This window comes from Larimichthys crocea, chromosome XI (assembly GCF_000972845.2).
Source record: "Larimichthys crocea isolate SSNF chromosome XI, L_crocea_2.0, whole genome shotgun sequence".
In the NCBI taxonomy this organism is placed as follows: Eukaryota; Metazoa; Chordata; class Actinopteri; family Sciaenidae; genus Larimichthys; species Larimichthys crocea.
In genome coordinates, this window is record NC_040021.1 from 20,221,737 (window position 1) to 20,239,951 (window position 18,215).

General features: G+C 47.9%; 2 protein-coding genes across 16 annotated transcripts; both read left to right on the forward strand.

The window, feature by feature from the left end:
* Positions 1-1,788: 1,788 nt before the first annotated feature.
* On the forward strand, positions 1,789-5,512 carry card9 (caspase recruitment domain family, member 9). Of its 2 annotated transcripts, none has more exons than XM_019278201.2 (14): positions 1,789-1,937; positions 2,042-2,166; positions 2,306-2,393; positions 2,547-2,684; positions 2,795-2,913; positions 3,065-3,271; positions 3,355-3,438; positions 3,928-4,170; positions 4,251-4,376; positions 4,467-4,655; positions 4,734-4,785; positions 4,859-4,983; positions 5,168-5,229; positions 5,330-5,512. In XM_019278201.2, exons 2-14 carry the CDS (start codon positions 2,053-2,055, stop codon positions 5,421-5,423), a joined length of 1,641 nt encoding a protein of 546 aa, XP_019133746.2. In that variant the 5' UTR covers positions 1,789-1,937; positions 2,042-2,052; the 3' UTR covers positions 5,424-5,512. The 2 variants fall into 2 exon arrangements, with proteins under 2 accessions (XP_019133746.2, XP_010754839.2); XM_010756537.3 differs by having other exon boundaries at positions 2,324-2,393.
* A 681-nt stretch (positions 5,513-6,193) lies between these two features.
* On the forward strand, positions 6,194-17,173 carry ccdc180 (coiled-coil domain containing 180). 14 transcript variants are annotated; one of them, XM_027284361.1, is made up of 37 exons: positions 6,194-6,452; positions 7,015-7,112; positions 7,282-7,343; positions 7,435-7,544; positions 7,784-7,912; positions 8,132-8,242; positions 8,398-8,493; positions 8,567-8,730; positions 8,905-9,018; positions 9,117-9,196; positions 9,346-9,434; positions 10,047-10,166; positions 10,318-10,491; positions 10,591-10,706; positions 10,844-10,970; positions 11,061-11,124; positions 11,201-11,292; positions 11,389-11,570; positions 11,635-11,804; positions 11,889-12,069; positions 12,174-12,320; positions 12,697-12,841; positions 12,917-13,033; positions 13,109-13,210; positions 13,324-13,407; positions 13,545-13,622; positions 13,755-13,885; positions 14,114-14,169; positions 14,381-14,438; positions 14,554-14,692; positions 14,765-14,906; positions 15,188-15,348; positions 15,425-15,550; positions 15,631-15,727; positions 15,884-15,968; positions 16,511-16,643; positions 16,976-17,173. In XM_027284361.1, the coding sequence occupies exons 1-37, from the start codon at positions 6,393-6,395 to the stop codon at positions 17,111-17,113; spliced, it is 4,278 nt and encodes a 1,425-aa protein (XP_027140162.1). In that variant the 5' UTR covers positions 6,194-6,392; the 3' UTR covers positions 17,114-17,173. The 14 variants fall into 14 exon arrangements, with proteins under 14 accessions (XP_027140162.1, XP_027140163.1, XP_027140164.1 ...); XM_027284362.1 differs by having other exon boundaries at positions 13,545-13,610; positions 13,752-13,885; XM_027284363.1 differs by having other exon boundaries at positions 13,545-13,610.
* Positions 17,174-18,215: the final 1,042 nt, after the last annotated feature.

Genomic DNA, 18,215 nt, shown 5'->3' on the forward strand with positions numbered 1-18,215 from the left:
GGCCCCTGGGATGCATTTAACTATGGCCCCCGGTGTCGCTAACTTCACGTTTCTGACTATGGAGCTGCCAATGACCAGAGTTGGCCTCTCAGCGGGTGTGTCGCTGAGCGGGGAAAATCTGTTTGAAACGTGGAGCGGTTGGTGGTGTACCGTGGGCTTCAGTTTGGGGCTATGCCTCCTTCGGACAGTCACCCAGCCTCCCGGCTGCTCGGGAACTACCGGGGGACGGCGAGCTGAAGCTACCTGTGGCTGTACCGCACCGGCTACAGGGGACTGGCTAACTATCTGAGCTACTGACTGTTCGGTGGTGCGGTACCGTGCCTCTAACTCACTGACCCTCGCCTCCAAAGCTACAAATAAACTACATTTATTACAAGTACCGTTATCACTAAAGGAGGACGAGGAGTAACTGAACATGTGGCACACAGGACAGGAGAGAGGAGGAGAGGAGAGAGGAGGAGAGGAGAGGAGAGGAGAGGAGAGAGGAGGAGAGGAGGAGAGGAGAGAGGAGGAGAGAGGAGGAGAGGAGAGTGAAGCCACTGCTACAGCTAGGCTAGTTAGTGTGACTGGCAGAAACTGGATTCAGATTGTGGTCACTAAAGTTCAGAGAGCTGTTCGTGCACAGACAGTTTAAGGATAGTGCAGAGTTATGTAGATAATCGCTGATGCGAAAAATATACGAAAATCTGTTTAGGTGAGCAGAGAGCACCGTAGCAGTGACACCGAAAACCAGAAGTGAGCCCTTAAATACACATATATAAACTGTATGAACGCACCTATATAAACTATATAAATACACGTACATAAACTATATGAACGCACATATATAAACTATATAAATTCACGTACATAAACTATATGTCACAATCCACTCCGGTCCCCTGCTTGCTTTTCCCTCTTACCTGCACCCAGTAACTTTCCACTTACCTGTCAGCCCCGCCTCAGGTCACCATGGTTTCTCCCGCCTCCCACACCTGCTCCTCATCAGTAATCAACCCTGTATTTAAGCACCAACCTCCAGACACTCTTTGCCAGATTGTTCTTCGCGTCATGCAAGTCTTTCCAGCACTTTTGTCCGGACTGATCTCCCGTTGCCGACCCTGCCTGCCTTTGACCTGCTCGTCTGTCTCTGCCCCGGTAATCACCTCAGCTTTTCGTCCCCGACCACGAGTTCTGCCTCAGTGTTTCTGGTGTCTGTCTGCCTGTTTCCCTGGCTGTTTGGAGGTTTCCCCGGGCAGTCTGTCCTCCTGCTCCAGTTCGTTGCCACAGACTCTCCGATTGAACTCCGATTGAATTGAGTTTCTCAATAAGGAACATTACTAAGTATCCCTTGCTGTTGTGCTGCATTTGGGTCCTACACAAGCCCGTTTCACTATATGAACATATATAAACTATATAAATTCACGTATATAAACTGTATGAACGCACCTATATAAACTATATAAATTCACGTATATAAACTGTATGAATGCACATATATAAACTATATAAATTCACATATATAAACTGTATGAATGCACATATATAAACTATATAAATTTCTGTATATAAACTGAATGCACCTATATAAACTATATAGATACACATATATAAACTGTATGAACACATGTATATAAACAGTATGAATGCACATATATAAACTATATAAATGCACATATATAAACTATATAAATTCACGTATATAAACTGTATGAATGCATGTATATTTACAGTTTAATGTCAGTCCTACTGTAACTTGATTTGTTGGTTCATATGATTTTGAATCATGCCAGTCAGAGGGTGGAGACAGAAACAGGAAGTGAGAGACTCAACTTGTTCCTCAGAAAACACTAGACACAAAGAGACAGACAGACGGACGGACAGACAGACAGACAGACGGACAGACAGACAAGTAGCCCAGGTGTATCAGACAGCAGAATAAAGGAGAGGCTGTTCAGGTGAGTAATACTCTGGTGTGTGTGTGTGTGTACAGTTGTAGTAATACTCTGTGTGCAGTCGTAGAAGTACTCTGTGTACTGTCATGGTAATACTCTGTGTACAGTTGTAGTACTGATGGACGGAGTGTGTGAGGATGACCTCTGCTGGCTGCAGCTCGATGATTTCAGGATGCTTCTCATAAAAACCATCGAACCTTCACGGATCACCCCATACCTCCGACAGTGTCAGGTACTCCTGCTGCTTCACCTGTTCCTCCTGCTGCTTCACCAGTTCCTCCTGCTGCTCCACCTGCTACTTCACCTGCTGCTTCACCTGCTTCTCCTGCTGCTTCACCTTGTTGTACCATCTACCTGCTCTGCTTTGTGAGACTCCTGTTGCTCCTCAGGTGATCAGTGCTGAGGATGAAGAGCAACTCTTCAACGACCCCGCCCTTGTCATCAGGAGAAGAAAAGTCGGTAAGAGCCAATCACATCGTGATCTTCTGCATATTAATGAGCTTGAGTTATCGGCCTGAGGGCGGGCTGTCTAACTCTAGCAGCCAATGACTGAGTTTCCATGGTGCAGGATGTGTCTGGGATCATGTCTTTGATGATCTTTGACCTCCACAGGAGCCTTGCTGGACATCCTCCAGAGGACAGGGGTCAAAGGTTACACAGCCTTCCTGGAGAGTCTGGAGCTGGATTATCCTCAACTGTACAGCCGGATCACCGGGAAAGAGCCCAACAAGACCTTCAGCATCCTGATTGGTCCGTCTACCTGTCTGGCTGTCTACCTGTCTATCTATTTACCTGTCTGTTCATCTACCTGTGTGTCTACCTGTCTGTTTACCTGTTGGTCTACCTGTCTGTCTGTTCAGACACAGCAGGTGAATCTGGTCTGACGCAGTTCTTGATGTCGGAGCTCAGCCGGCTCCAGAGGACACTGCAAGATGAGCGGAGGCGTCGACAGCAGGCATGCTCTGTCGCTAAGGAACAGGTGGGCAGGTTGCTGAGGAACGGGTGGGCAGGTTGCTAAGGAACGCGAGGGCGGGTTGCTAAGGAACGGGTGGGCGGGTTGCTATGGTAAAGCAGTAGATTGTGTGATTACAGGTGGTCTCTGGTGGTTCATTGGTTGTGTTTCTCTGCAGGAGGTGTGGTCTCGGCAGCAGTACCTAAGGGACCGCGAGCTGAAGAAGCTGACAGAGCGCCTGCAGAAGGTTCGCGAGGAGCGCGAGCGTCTAAGCGACGAGGTCAAACAACTCCGAGATCACAATTACAGTCTGATGGCCGACATCAACACTCTGAGCCAGGACAAGAGTCACGCCCTGCTGGCCAATAGAGACCTGCAGATAGAGGTCAGCTGACCGGTCCCCCCCTCCATTTCCACCTGACAAACACCTGCAGGTGAAGCTTACCTTTGACATCTGTGTGTGTGTAGGTGGAGCGTCTGAAACACACGGTGCTGAGAGCTGAGAGTCAAACAAGACTGCTGAGACGACGAACGCTGAGACCGCTACAGGAGGTAGAGACACCTGAGAGACTTGAGACACCTCAACATACCTGAGATACCCAAACACACATGAGACACCTGAGACATTTGAGATACCTGACACACCTGAGACACTTGAGAGTCTTGAGATACTTGACACACCTGAGATACCCAAACACATATGAGACACCTGACACACATGAGACACGGAAATACTTGAGATACCTGACACACTAGAACACACCTGAGACACCTGAGATACCTGACACACCTGAGAGACATGACATACCTGACACATCTGAGAGACTTGAAATACCTGAGACACTAGAACACACCTGACACACCTGTGACACCTGAGAGACTTGAGACACCTCAACACACCTGAAACATCTGAGAGACTTGAAATACCCGAGACACTAGAACACACCTGACACACCTGAGACACCTGAAACTGTGTGGATGGTTTAATGATGACATCATCATCATGATCAATAATTAATGAGATGTTCAAACTGTTTTCAGAGCAGGAGTCTGGCTCTGCCCACTGAGACCTTCTTCCACCCCAACAGACTGGAGGAGCTGAAGGAGGAGAAACAGGAGGAGCTGAAGGAGGAGAAACAGGAGGAGAAGAAAGAGGAGAAGAAAGAGAAACAAGAGGACAAGAAAGAGGAGAAGGAGAGTCCAGCTCCCCCTCAGATGAACCTCCTCGCTACTGTGTTCAGACTGAGGAAAGACCTCCACAGAGCAGAGGAGCAGAGAACCAGGGTGAGTAGGAGGAGGAGCAAGAGGAGGGGGAAGAGTGGGGGGGGGGGAGGGATCTGAGATGATTGATTTGTTGGGTTCAGAGTCTGCAGGAGAAGGAGGAGCTGGAGCTCCGATGTGCTCAGCTGAAAGGAGACGCCAGGATGTACCGTCAACGAAACAAACAAACGCTGAGACAGATGGAGGAGGTGATCAGAGAGAGAGACAAGGTGAGGAGGAGGAGGAGTTGAACAGGTAACAGGTGACACTCTCATAATGATGATGACATGACTGTATGACCTCTGATCTGATTGGTCCAGGCTCTGTCATCGCGGGCGGAGCAGCAGGAGGAGGCGCGGCTGCTCCTGCAGGAGAAGGATCAATACAGGGAGCAGATCAGGCAGCTCACCGAACAATCTGATAGGCTGGAACTCCTCCTGCTGAGGTCACAGGGGGAGGAGCTACAGCTGAGGACACGCCTCCGCAGACTCACCTACAACTCGCACCAGGTGAGGAGGAGGAAGTGATTTCATGATGATGTCATGATGATGTCATGATGATGTAATGATGAAGGCTTTCTTCCTCAGTGTGAGAGGAGCAGTGAGGAGGAGGAGGAGCCCACAGAGAATGCCGCTAAAGGTGAGTCACGTCATATACACACGTGAAGCGATGTCATATCATGTGACCCGACATCATGTGACTGTGTGTTCAGGGAGCAGTGAGGAGGTCTGCAGCGGGACGTCAGGAGAGAACGAGGAGGCGGCGCTGCAGTGTCACGACACTCCTCCAGGAGGAGCCAACGCACCTCAACAGCAGCGCAGCCCTGCTGCATCATGGGTAATTTAACTGCTTCTGTGTGTCAGCTGACTGAAGTCCTCAACAGTCCACATTACTGTGTTAGCTAACAGTATCTGTCTGTCTGCCTGTCTGCCTGTCTGCCTGTCTGTCTGTCTGTCTGCCTGCCTGTCTGTCTGTCTGTCTGCCTGTCTGTCTGTCTGCCTGTCTGTCTGTCTGTCTGTAGGAGGAGGAGGAGACAGACGGCTGTTTGTCCTCCAGGAGTCGTCCAAACTTCTTCTATCGCAGGTCAGCATCTTTTAAACTTCCTGTATATATGTGTGTGTGTGTGTGTGTGTGTGTACGTGTGTACTCACCTGTGTTTGTTTTCTTGTTTCCATGATGATAGGAAGCGAGCTGTCAGATCCAAGATCTGCTGTAAGGAGTACACCGCCGGTAACCTTGACGACAGTAGTGGCAGTGACATCACTGACTCTGACTAAACATCACATGATCAGTCAGAGTCACATGATCAGTCAGCTGTTTCTTGTCTAACTTTCTGATTGAACAAATAAAAAAATGAATGAATGAATGAATTTTTTCATAATGTCTACAGAACATTCACACAATGTCTACAGAACGTCTACAGAACATCTACAGAACATCTACAGAACATCCACAGAACATCTGCAGAACGTCTACAGAACATCCACAGAACATCTGCAGAACATCTACAGAACATCCACAGAACATCTACAGAACGTCTACAGAACATCCATAGAACATCTACAGAACATCTGCAGAACGTCTACAGAACATCCACAGAACATCTGCAGAACGTCTACAGAACATCCATAGAACATCTACAGAACGTCTACAGAACATCCATAGAACATCCACAGAACATCTGCAGAACGTCTACAGAACATCTACAGAACATCCATAGAACATCTGTAACTCAGTGAGACACAGTGAACGGGTTGACAGGCTCTGTCTGCAGCGGGTCACAAAATATGCAAATGAGGCCAAACTAATAAAAACAGCTGATTTTACCAACCAATCACCAATGACCTGCAGTTACACTAACATTGCAGTTTATTTTTGAACACAGATAAAAAACAAACATACTGTCACAGCTGTTTAAAGGTTCTTTAAAGGTTCTTTAAAAAATAAATAACTAAAACACCCTGAAGAATGCCTCAACACACCTCAGACGTCACTACCTGTCGGCCTTGGTCCAGACTTTTTACCGGTTTAGTTTTCTTCTACGTTACTTGCAGACCGTGAACGCCTCAGTGCGTTCAGTCCGCCCCGTTGTCATGGAGACGGAAAGACTCGGAGCAGGAGACGGTTTACTTGATAGTTTACCTGATAGTTTACCTGATAGTTTACCGGATAGTTTACCTGATAGTTTAGAGACAGAGTACTGAGGTTTGGAAATGTGCGGAGTTATTTAATGTGTGACCGGCAGCATGTGTGAAAGCAGAGCCGTGCGCAGCGGGAAGGTGTACCGACAGCTGTTCGACGCTCAGGTGAGTCAAACCTGAATCTGAATCACCGCAGTGAAGTTAGTTTAAGTTGGACAGACATTGGCTCCAGGTAAACGAACAAACCGGAAGCTGTTAGCTAATGTTAGCTCAGTCTGTTAGCTCATGTTAGCTCATGTTAGCTCAGTCTGTTAGCTCATGTTAGCTCAGTCTGTTAGCTGCTGTTAGCTCATGTTAGCTCAGTCTGTTAGCTCAGTCTGTTAACTCATATTAGCTCAGTCTGTTAGCTGCTGATAGCTCATGTTAGCTCATAGTAGCTCAGTCTGTTAGTTAAGTCTGTTAGCTCATGTTAGCTCAGCCTGTTAGCTGCTGTTAGCTCATGTTAGCTCAGTTTGTTAGTTAAGTCTGTTAGCTCATGTTAGCTCAGTCTGTTAGCTTCTGTTAGCTCATGTTAGCTCAGTCTGTTAGTTAAGTCTGTTAGCTCATATTAGCTCAGTCTGTTAGCTGCTGTTAGCTCATGTTAGCTCATATTAGCTCAGTCTGTTAGCTGCTGTTAGCTCATGTTAGCTCAGTTTGTCATTCAGACTTTGTTGTTTCTGTTTTGAAGGTTCAGCTCTCCAGATCTCTGCTCGCAGGACGGACAGACACCAGGACAGACTGTCTATCTGCAGAGGACAGCAACACACACTGCAGTACGACCAGCAGGTAGACAGACAGACAGTCAGAGAGAGAGAGACAGTCAATATACCAACATCCACAAACTGAATTTTTTAACACGTCTCTCTGTCTCTGCCTGTTTGCCTGACTGTCTGTCTTTCTGACGGTCTCTCTCTCTCTCTGCCTGTCGTCCTGTCTGTCTCTGCCTGTCTGTCAGGGGGCAGCGGTTGGACACTGATGATGACGCTGATGCTGTCAGCAGACTTCCTGACACCTTGGGTTCGTATGATTGGTTCTCTGACATCACCTGATAAAATGGTTGTTTCACATTCAGTCCTCACGGCCAATCACAGCTCTCTCTCTCTCACAGTGGTCCATGACCCAAGCTCTGACATCATCAAACAACTGATAGAGAAACGAGGCAAAAAACACAAGGAAGCCCTGAAACAGCTGGAGGTGGAGCTCACTGCCATCAGCCAGGTATGCCACACCTGATATGGCACACCTCAGGTTGGATACACCTGAGGTTTGACACCTGAGGAAGTATACACCTGAGTTTTGTTTTGTCTTGTGCTGTTGTGCTTTATACCAGCACTCATGGAACGACTCTCGTCCATTCAGATCACTCAGTCTGAACTTCCTGTTGTGTATTAACACACTTGAGAAAGTAAACATGATACTTCATCTTACCTGAACTAATTTACATATTGTTGTTTCAGGTGTGTGAGATTCAGGTAAGGACAGTCAGTCTGGAGCTGCAGTCCTCTCTGCAGGAGGTGGACCTTAGGTTGAACACCCTGAAGGACCAAATAGACAAGCTAGAACACCTAGAACACATCAGTCTACAGGTACACATGAACACCTGAAACACGTCAGTCTGTACACATGAACACCTGAAACACGTCAGTCTGTACACATGAACACCTGAAACACGTCAGTCAACAGGTACAAATGAAGACCTGAAACATGTCGGTCTACAGATAGACATGAACACCTGAAACACATCAGTGTGTGTGTGTGTGTCTGTGTGTCTGTGTGTCTGTGTGTCTGTGTCTGTGTATGTTCAGGAGGTGTGTGTTCTGTGGCAGCAGGTAGAGGAGCAGGTGAAGCTGAAGAAGTCAAGGATCATGGAGCTCAACCACAAACTGACTGAATCAGAGGCTCAGCGGGCCGACGAGGTCAGAGTCTGACCATAAAGGGTTAATTTATCCACGAGGACACACATCTTTATCAGATATTCTTTAAACGTTCTTTAAACCTTTGTTTGACATCAGCAGTAATAAGCTTGTTTGTGACTGTCTACATGTTTCTCTGTCTTCTTTTCTTCTTGTAGATCAAAGGCGTGCTCAAGACATACCGCCACCTGCTGGAGAAGATCAGCTTCCTGCCTCTGCCTGTCGTGTGCAGACTGATCCACAGCGAGGCCACGGTCAGTACCTCACGGTAACCTTTAACCTCTGACCCCAAACATCATGGTCACGCTGCTCTTGGTCTGTGTCTAGATGTTGAATCAGTCTCTTCTGGCGAATCGTCGCAGCGTGGCTCGACTGCTGCTGCTACTACAGGAGGAGAACCTGCAGCAGGAGTCCCTCCTCCGTCTGCACTGGGAAGACTGTCTGAGCTGTTGGAGGAGGAACAGAGTCAAGGAGGTCATAGACTGCTTCAGGTGGGTGGAGAATCAGGCCATATGACAGGTTCAAACAGGTCATAGACAGGTTTAAACATTCAATATAAATGCTTTTAGCACCAGGATGCTGGATCAGTGCTCCTTGTATAAACTGATCCAGGATCAGCGTTACTTCTATAAACTGATCCTGGATCAGCGGTTCTTGTGTTGTAGGGCTTTCTGCAGCAGTGAGGAGGACCAGCAGCTGGACTTGGTCTGGACAGTGCAGATGAAACGGACCCAAAGAGTTCTGACAGAACAACGCAGTGACATCATCCATAACATCTGGTACCAGCAGCCGTTTGTCAACAACACTGTCCTTTCATTGGCTAGAGGATCAGTTTTTCAGCCCCCCTATCCAATCACATTCTGCCTCTTTGTTTCAGCTTGCTGGTCCCGCCCTCCTGCTCCACAGCACTGGTCTCTGATTGGTTCAACCAGCTGACAGCTGTCAATCAACAAATTGGTAACTGTGTTCACATCTGTCTGTGTCATGTTCATTTTCACACGACAGGTGTTTCCTGTGAGAGAGCTTTAAATCTTCCTCACGTAAACACATAACACATCATCATCATCATCATCATCTCTTCTTTTGTGGTGCTTCACTTCCCTCAGAGAGTCTTCATGCTGACTTCCTCCATCAGCTGCGACAATGTTATGAACAGATGTGGAACGATCGACTAGCTGAGGTGCAGCGCTGTCAGGTAAGTACAACATGAACTACAACATGAACTACAACATGAACTACAACATGTACTACAACATGTACTACAACATGTACTACAAGTTTAATTACAGTAGTTATTTGTAGTTCTTCACAGAGCAAAAATAAAAACAGAAATCAAATCAATGAATAGAATCCAGCAGAACAGATAATCAAAATAATACAATCAGGCCACACAATTATAAAATGTTATAACAAATAAAAGCTGGTGAGAAAAATGAAGACATGAAAGAAGTCTGCCTGATGAGTTGCCCATTGAAACCCTGTTTTACCTGGAGCCTTGTCTGTCTGCCTGTTTGTCTCTCTGTCTGTCTGCCTGTTTGTCTCTCTGTCCGCCTGCCTGCCTGCATATCTAACCCCTAATCAGCCAGTCCATCGACATTTTGTCTCAAACTGTCTCATCCGGATAATCAGTTCCCTTTTTGTCATTTCATTCATCAGTTAGCTCCTCTGCTATCTGAGGTATTGGTGTACTGATCGTGTACTACATGTTATTGATTGGTGTACTGATCGTGTACTACATGTTATTGATTGGTGTATTGATCGTGTACTACATGTTATTGATTGGTGTATTGATTGTGTTCTCCTGCAGGAGGCACTTTCAGCTCTGCAGCTGTCAGAGGAGGAAGTGAACGACGTTGTCAACTCTCAGCTCCTCACTTTGATTGGACGAAGCCAAAGTCAGGATGAAGAACGATTGACTGTTTTAGATGTCAGTCACACAAACCTCACAGAGATTTCATAGAATCTAAATTAGAGAAACTTTATTGTCCACCTTTGTCTGTCTGTCCACCTTTACCCTCACACCTGTGTTAATTTAACCTGATCTGTCTGTCTGTCTCTGTCTGTCTCTGTCTCTGCAGCTGTGTTATGACTGTGTGGCCCGTCACACTCTCAGTCTCAGCAGGTGTGTGTTTGTTGTGATGCGAGGAGCAGCATTGCTATGGGAGACACACAGTCACAGGTTAAAGACGAGAGAAGAAGAACTGCAGCAACACCTGGACGACCTGAGACACTCCCAGCAACAACACACACAGGTGAATCTAACACACACACACACACACACACACACAGGGTTTGTGAGCATCTGCAGCATCAGCAGACTTTCCCATGATGCTTTGCTGCTGTGTTGTCAGAGGAAGAAGGTGCGTCTGGACGACCTGCTGGCTGGACTCCGTCAGGAGAGCAGTGAGGACGCTCTGAAGACGTCTCTAGACAAAACTGTCTGTTACCTGCAGGACATCCAGCACAGGTACTGCTAATGCCAATGCTAATGGAGGGATCAGGGGTGAAACAATGCTTTTAATGTAAAGGTCTGACTTCCTGTGTGTGTGTGTGTGTGTGCGCGTGTGTATGTGTGTGTGTGTATGTGTGTATATGCGCGTGCAGCTGCGCTGTTGGTGTCTCTGATCAGTGTCAGCTGTTGGATCGTCTCCCGTCTGTCTTCCTCGACGATCTTCTCTCCTACAGCAGCAGCATCAGCTCCTTTTTCCACCTTGATCATGCCTACACACCGGTAACCATGGAAACCACTCACATGTTAGGGACAGGAAGTGTTTCTCAGGTCATGTGACTCTGCTGTGAAGACTGTGATCTTCCTCCTTAGAGTCCAGAAGAACTGCAGAACCTGGACCCGTCATCCACCGAGCCCGCCCAGCCAACAGAGCCGGGTCAGTACCAGTTCTCAGTGCAGCTCATGTTTAACTGCTTTGTTCTGGTTCTGAACTAGTTTGTGTGTTTGTGTAGAGCTCAGTAACAAACCAGAGAAGAGGACAAACAATCCTCCAATCACCTGTCAGAATGACTCCACCCATCCCTCTCAGGATTGGCTAACTGAGGTGAAGATCAATGACAAACAATGATTGACTTCGTATTGGTCCAGAGAAACATATGTGTGTGTGTGTGTGTGTGTGTGTGTGTGTGTGTGTGTGTAGGCGGATTCTGCTCTGCTGGAGATCTGTGACATCAACACTGATGTCATGTTCACATCATCCAAGGGTGTGGCCTATGGTGGCCCTGCCTTCAGATGCCTGGCCCCTGACCTGCCAGACAACCTGCAGCAGGAAACACACCTAAGCCTGTTTCCTGTAGAACTGCTCACTAATACACTCAGCAGGTAAGCACACGCACACGCACACGCACACACACACACACACACAGCTGACTGTGTTTCTGTCTAGCGTGCGGACTCTGTTCTTCGACCACCTGGAGCAACGTTTCCATGATGTTCTCAGCTTGGCTGTTGCCATGGTGACGGTCAGGAAGGAAGCGGTTCATTCAGAGCTGGAACTCGAACTGCAGGACTTTAACCCAGAACACATCGAGACCCAAATCTACCAACCACGCCTGGGTAACACACCAGTTTATCTCCAGTTTATGTCCAGTTTATCTCCAGTTTGTCACCAGTTAAACCAGTTAACATGTATATGTGTAGCTGAGCTGCAGGTCCACTCTCAGCTCGTGGACTCTCACTGTGAGGCGGTCTCACACTTGTTAACTTCCTGTCGGGTGGAGCTGGAGGAGCTGCAGAGCACCATCAGCAAGAAGAACCAGGAGTTCACTGCCATCCTGTTCAAGATGGAGGACAGTGCCCTGACAGCTGACAGTAGCCAACGGTAACAGCCTGTCTGTCTGCCTGCCTGTCTGCATGCCTGTCTATGTTCCTGTCTGTCTGCCTGTCTGCCTGTTTGACTGTCTGTCTGACTGCCTGTCTCTGCAGTCTGGAGGCTCTCAGCTCCGCCCTGCAGGACTGTCTGGATCAACACATTAAAGACACCCAGCATTGTGAGACTACCTTCAGACAGATGGTTCAGACCAGACTGGAGGGAGTCAGAACCAGAACAACAGAAGTCCTCAACTCCTTCAGGTAACACCTGGAAAGTTTCCAAAGAACAGGTCGTCCACTAATCAGATGTTCGGTGCTTCAATTCCCGGCTCCTCCGGTCTGCATGTCCAAGTGTCCTCGATCATATGCAGGTTAACACAGCATCAGCAATACAATGAAATGTGTTGGACAAGGGGAACCTGTCCGCTCAGCATTAAGAGGCTCCGCCCTCAGTCTGCGGATGAGATGTGTCGTGTGAAAGAATCTTTAGTGGGTGGATGTCAGCCAATGACATGTCATCTCCCATCTGAACAGCCATCAAGCTGTTCATGGGTCCTGGGTCAGCCTAGAGCTCAGGAGCCTCGGGTTCAGGTAACACAGAGCTCTGGGTTCTGTTCTGAGGTCTCTCCTCCTGCAGGTTGTTCAGTGAAGGAGGAGATTTTGCTCCTCGGGAGGTGAAGGTCTTTCAGAGGCGACTGAAGGAGGAAACCAAAGAGATCGGTGTGACCGAGGAGTCCATCTTCAGTGAGCTGGAGGCGTTTGAGTCCAAGAGTTTACAGCAGGTGTGACCTTTGAACTCTGCTTACATCATCAAACCAAATCAAAACAGGAAGTTGAAGTTTGTGCTCCTCGTCCAGGTTAAAGAGGCATCGAGTCGCTTCGAGGAGAAACTGTCTCTCCTGAAGTCTGAGGTGAAGTTCACAGAGAAGACCCAGAAAGTCCTGAGCAGCACACGAGTCCACATCAAAGCTGAGGTGTCTGTCTGTCTGATTGTCTATCTTACTGTCTGACTGACTGACTGTCTTCAGTAAACATGTTGAACTCTGCAGGCAGCCTGCAGTAACCAGCAGCAGTTGTCCATCACCAGCAGGTTGGAGGAGCTGAAGAGAATGATGGAGAACAGACAGGTACACACACAGGTACACATGCAGGTACATACCGATACACACAGGTACACACAGTTATAATGTTACCATGGAAACAGCAGAGTAAAATTATTGGTGAAATCTTATCCTGATTCAACCAATCAGACATCTGTCTGCAGGTGTCTCCTGATCAGGTGTGTTCTTTCCTGTCATCACTGAATGAAGGACTCGTGAGGCGGTGTCAGTACCTGGACTTCTCTTTGGTATGTTACTTCATGTTTCATTGGACTACCTATGGATGTTGTCCTGTTCCCACCAGGTGTTACCATGGTGACCAGTCATGGTGGTGTCACTTATGTTCATCATTTCAGTTTATTGTTTTTAACAAACTGTTCTTCAGAAACCTTCACACACCAGGTATGAACAGACTCTGAGTCAGGTTGACCTCAACTACCACTACACACAGGTACACACACAGGTACACACAGGCCAGGTGTGACTCTGAACTACCTCTTTGTGGACTACAGGTGTGTTATTGCATGTTGATTTTTGTGTTGTTCCTGTGTTATTGTATGTTGTCTGTGTGTTGTTTATGTGTTGTCTGCAGCAGAGCCTGTCAGGTGATCCTGAGTCAATGAAGCCGGTCCGGTCGGGTCCACTTTCTGGTTTACTGCGGCCGAGCAGAACCAGTGAGGAGCTCCTCGATGACCCTGTTATTGGCATCATCAGGTCCCTGAACAGGTTAGTCTTCCAGCTGATCTACTGACTGTCTGTGTTGGATGATGATGAGGATGATGATGATGATGATGAGGGTGATGGTGATGATGATGATGATGATGATGATGATGGTGATGGTGATGATGATGATGAAGAGGATGGTGGTGGTGATGATGATGAAGAGGATGGTGGTGGTGATGATGAGTAAATGTTTGTTCTTTCTTCTCGTCTGTTGTTGATGTGTCTGATCAGGGTCTCTGTGGTTCATGATGAGACAGCAGAAGAAGACAGAGGTCGACCAGCTGCTGGTAAAAAGTCTTAAAGACTTTGTGTGACTCCACGAGTTATCAGCTATCATCAATTATCTGTTCACATCAAATATTGTCAGTCATGTTCTCCAGATGCCTGAGGACGTTCTGTCGCTGCGTTGATGCACAGATGAAGCATCATAATGTGATGTAATTTCCTGCTTTCTTTGACCTCACTCACATCAGCCTGACAGCGTCTGTGTCTCTGCAGATCCCAGTCAGATCCATCGTCTTCATCACAGAGGTTCTGAGTCTGTCACTACACTGAGGTACAACTCCAACCTGTCAGACACAAATCTGGGCTGACCAACATTTTTACAACCTGTCAGACATAACTCTGGGCTTCAGTGTTTTTTACGCGTGTGGGTATGTGTTTGTGAGCAGGGCTGGCAGGTCCATCAGGACTGACCGAAGGTTCCAGGTGTTTGGACCAGAACCAGATGCAAAGGTTCAGTCACAGTTCATCTCCATAGTGACTCTTCTGCTGTGGAAAGCCAATGACGTGCTCCTGCTGGTTGCTGAGGTAACGCTGTTTGTTCACAGTCAGTCTAAAAACACGTCAAAGTTCAACATCTAACTTTAAATCTGTTGTCAGGACTTTTATCGGAGTGAGCGTGGTGCTGTCAGCAGGCTCCTCCTACTTCCTGACAGTTTGGACAAATGGGCAGAGAGCATGCAGCAGAAGCTGCTGGGATACCAGGAACAGGCCAGGAAGTTTCTGAGCACGAGCAGAGAGGGTAGACACACACACACATCACCCACACACATTACCTTAGATTCAACAGAACTATGCTCAGCAGCTGGACCAGACCAGGTTGGAGCACAGCCTCTGAGACAACAGGGTTTGACTTTGTGATGACTCAGCCCTGGATGCCAGGATCCAAACCCGGCAAGAAAACCACCTTGGTAGGCTGCTGTATTCATGTTACACTGGACACTGCTGGTTCAGAGGTTCTGTTCGGTCTGGCTGTGTTCACTGGAAGGTAGATGCCAACATCCTTGTCTGTCTGTCTGTCAGAGTTGGTGAATCAGCTCTCCATGTTGGACGAGCTACTCCGTTTGTTACCTGCAGTTATGATCGGTAACCATGAGCAGCAACAGGGGGCAGAGCTGACAGAGGACATGGGCAGAGTCAGACTGAAGCTGGAGGAGATGCTGGCCACCAGTGAGAAGGAGAAGGTGAGAACAGTGACATCACAGTGTGACATCATTGCAGTAATCAGATCCCAGATCAGTGTTTGTTCTTCTCCATCAGCGTTTGAACGTGGGTCGGCTGCGAGTGTCTCTGACAGATGGCGAGCTTGAGGCCGTGAACGCCGACGAGGAGCTCAGACAGCAGCAGCTGCACACCGCCATCTGCAGCACACACCTAGAAGTACAGGTAGGAGGAGGGCCTAGTCAGTCACCTGCTAACATCAGTACCTGCTAGGGGGAGGAGTCAGCATGACTTTTTATGTTCAGGAGTGTGTGCGAGTCAGAGGGGAGGAGTTTGTGACGTCACTGGGGTCTCTGACAGAGAAGCTGATGCATCAGCTGGATGACCTGCTCACACCTGCAGGTGAGTTCTTACCTATTAAACCCAACGATGACAGGAAGTCCATCCTGTGTACCTTTGAGGTACGAACCACAGAGTGTCATCTGGGCTAGGTTTAACATCATCCAGGCGTGGTTCCTGTGAGTCATTATAAACTGTTTCCTGTTTGTGTTTCCCTAGAAACCAATGGTTCACACTTTGAAGACAACAGTGTTACCATGGAGACAGGAGGTAAAACAGGGCAGAGACCCTGTACAGCTGGCAGGTAACACCTGACCTGACACATGACCCCGCCTACTCTGCCTCTGATTGGCTGATTGGTTAGCTTCAGGCATCGGTTAGAAGAACATGTCGATCATGACCAATCAGAGGCAGTCCAAAAGTCTAGTCTCCACAGTAGATTGGGAGCCAGTTTGTGTTGATTTGTCCTGTACACGTGACATCTATTGCACGTCTGTCCGTCCTGGGAGAGGGATCCCTCCTCTGTGGCTCTTCCTGAGGTTTCTTCCACCTTTTTTCCCTGTTAAAGGTTTTTTGTGGGCAAGTTTTTCCTCACTGGAACCGAGGGTCTAAGGACAGAGGGTGTCACTCCCTGTACAGATTGTAAAGCCCTCTGAGGCAAATGTATTTTGTGACTTTGGGCTATACAAATAAAATTGATTTGATTTTGATTTAGGGGCGGGTCTCAGAGGCTTATGACATCAGAGCAAAGCTGATAGAAAAACTCTTTCACAGTTAAAGCCCTCCAGCTCTTTCCTGCAATGCTCATAGTGTGCGTGTGTGTGTGTGTGTGTGTGTGTGTTTGAGGACCTGGTCTGGTATCTCATATCCCTTATCCCTGACATCCTGTGTTACCACGGCAACAACACCATCTATCACCACGACCAAGTGCACCCTGGGACATCTGGCTGTTATAGAGCAGAGAGACACCGCTGTGACGGTACTCTCACTCTCTCTCTCACACACACACACACACACACACTATCACAGTCCCTGCGTACACATTATCATTACTCTGTCAATATTGTATTATATCATGTTTATATAGTATGTTCATGCCTACTTATGCAGTAATACTTCTATTTATAGACATCTTTTATTCTGTTTAATTTTTAAAAAAATGTTTTATAACCTGACTGTGGTAACCTGCTGAACATTGAAAACACATACACACACATCTTTAATGACGCGTTCCAGGTGTTCATGTTCAATTAAATTAAACTAAAATAAATCAGTTAATCACAAGTTTGCTTTCTTCTTTGTGTATTTCAGAGGTTTGAACAGCTGATTAGGTCGGAGTTGTTGCTTTCAGATGATGACAAAAGAAGACAAGTGAGAGAGCTACAGAGCTGGAACAAACACTGGAGACAGCAGATACACACTCTCAAACATACGACTCACACACATTGATTGGTTGTGTGTTGCTGTCATGATGGCCTGATGTTTAATAAACCACAGAAGAAGAACAGAGTCTCATTGCTGGTGTGTTTTAGATAGTCCATTCAGGAGCAGGTGAGATAAGGTCGAGAAGAGGGGACAGGGTGTTCAGCAAAGGGAGGTGTGTCTACACCTTCACCAATACCGTGCCAGCTCGGCAAACCCCGTGTCCCCCTCCCCAACCCATCAACCCACCAATACAATTAGAGGGAAGAGGGAAGGCGAGGGAGATGGGCGACCCGGTCAGGACCATCCAACCCACCCCTAAGGGGAGAGGGAAGGTAAGTCCACGATTTTGAAGCAGGATCTTCAGTAAAGGGAGGTGTGGCTACACCATCACCTGTGCCGGCTAGGCAAATCCTGGTTGTCCTCTCCCTTGAGGGGAGAGGGAAGAAGAGTGAAGATGAGAACCAGACATGAGGGCAGGATGTTCAGTAAAGGGAGGTGTGACTACACCATCACCTAAACCGCGCCGGTTAGGCAAATCCTGGCTCTCCCACTCCAGACCACCGATCACCTCCCTTGAGGGGAGAGGGAAGGAGGGGGAGAGGGAGGGCTAGTCCAAGAGGATGGAAGATGAGAACCAGAAGTGAGGACAGGATGTTCAGTACAGGGAGGTGTGACTACACCATCACCTGAACCGTGCCGGCTAGGCAAATCCTGGTTGTCCCTTCCCTTGAGGGGAGAGGGAAGGTAAGACTAAGCGGATGAGGTTTGGGAGCAGGATATTCAGTAAAGGGAGGTGTGACTGCACCATCACCTAAACCGTGCCGGCTAGGCAAATCCTGGTTGTCCCTTCCCTTGAGGGGAGAGGGAAGGTAAGACTAAGCGGATGAGGTTTGGGAGCAGGATATTCAGTAAAGGGAGGTGTGACTGCACCATCACCTAAACCGCGCCGGCTAGGCAAATCCTGGTTGTCCCACCTCCGAACCCCAACCCTTCCCCTGAGAGGGGAGGGAAGGAGGGGGAGAGGGAAGCCGAAATCGAAGGGATGGAAGATGGAGAGATCCAGGGTGGGTGATATTCGGGATGGCGGGTTAGGTTGCATGGCTTCACGGTGGACTAATTTTGCGGT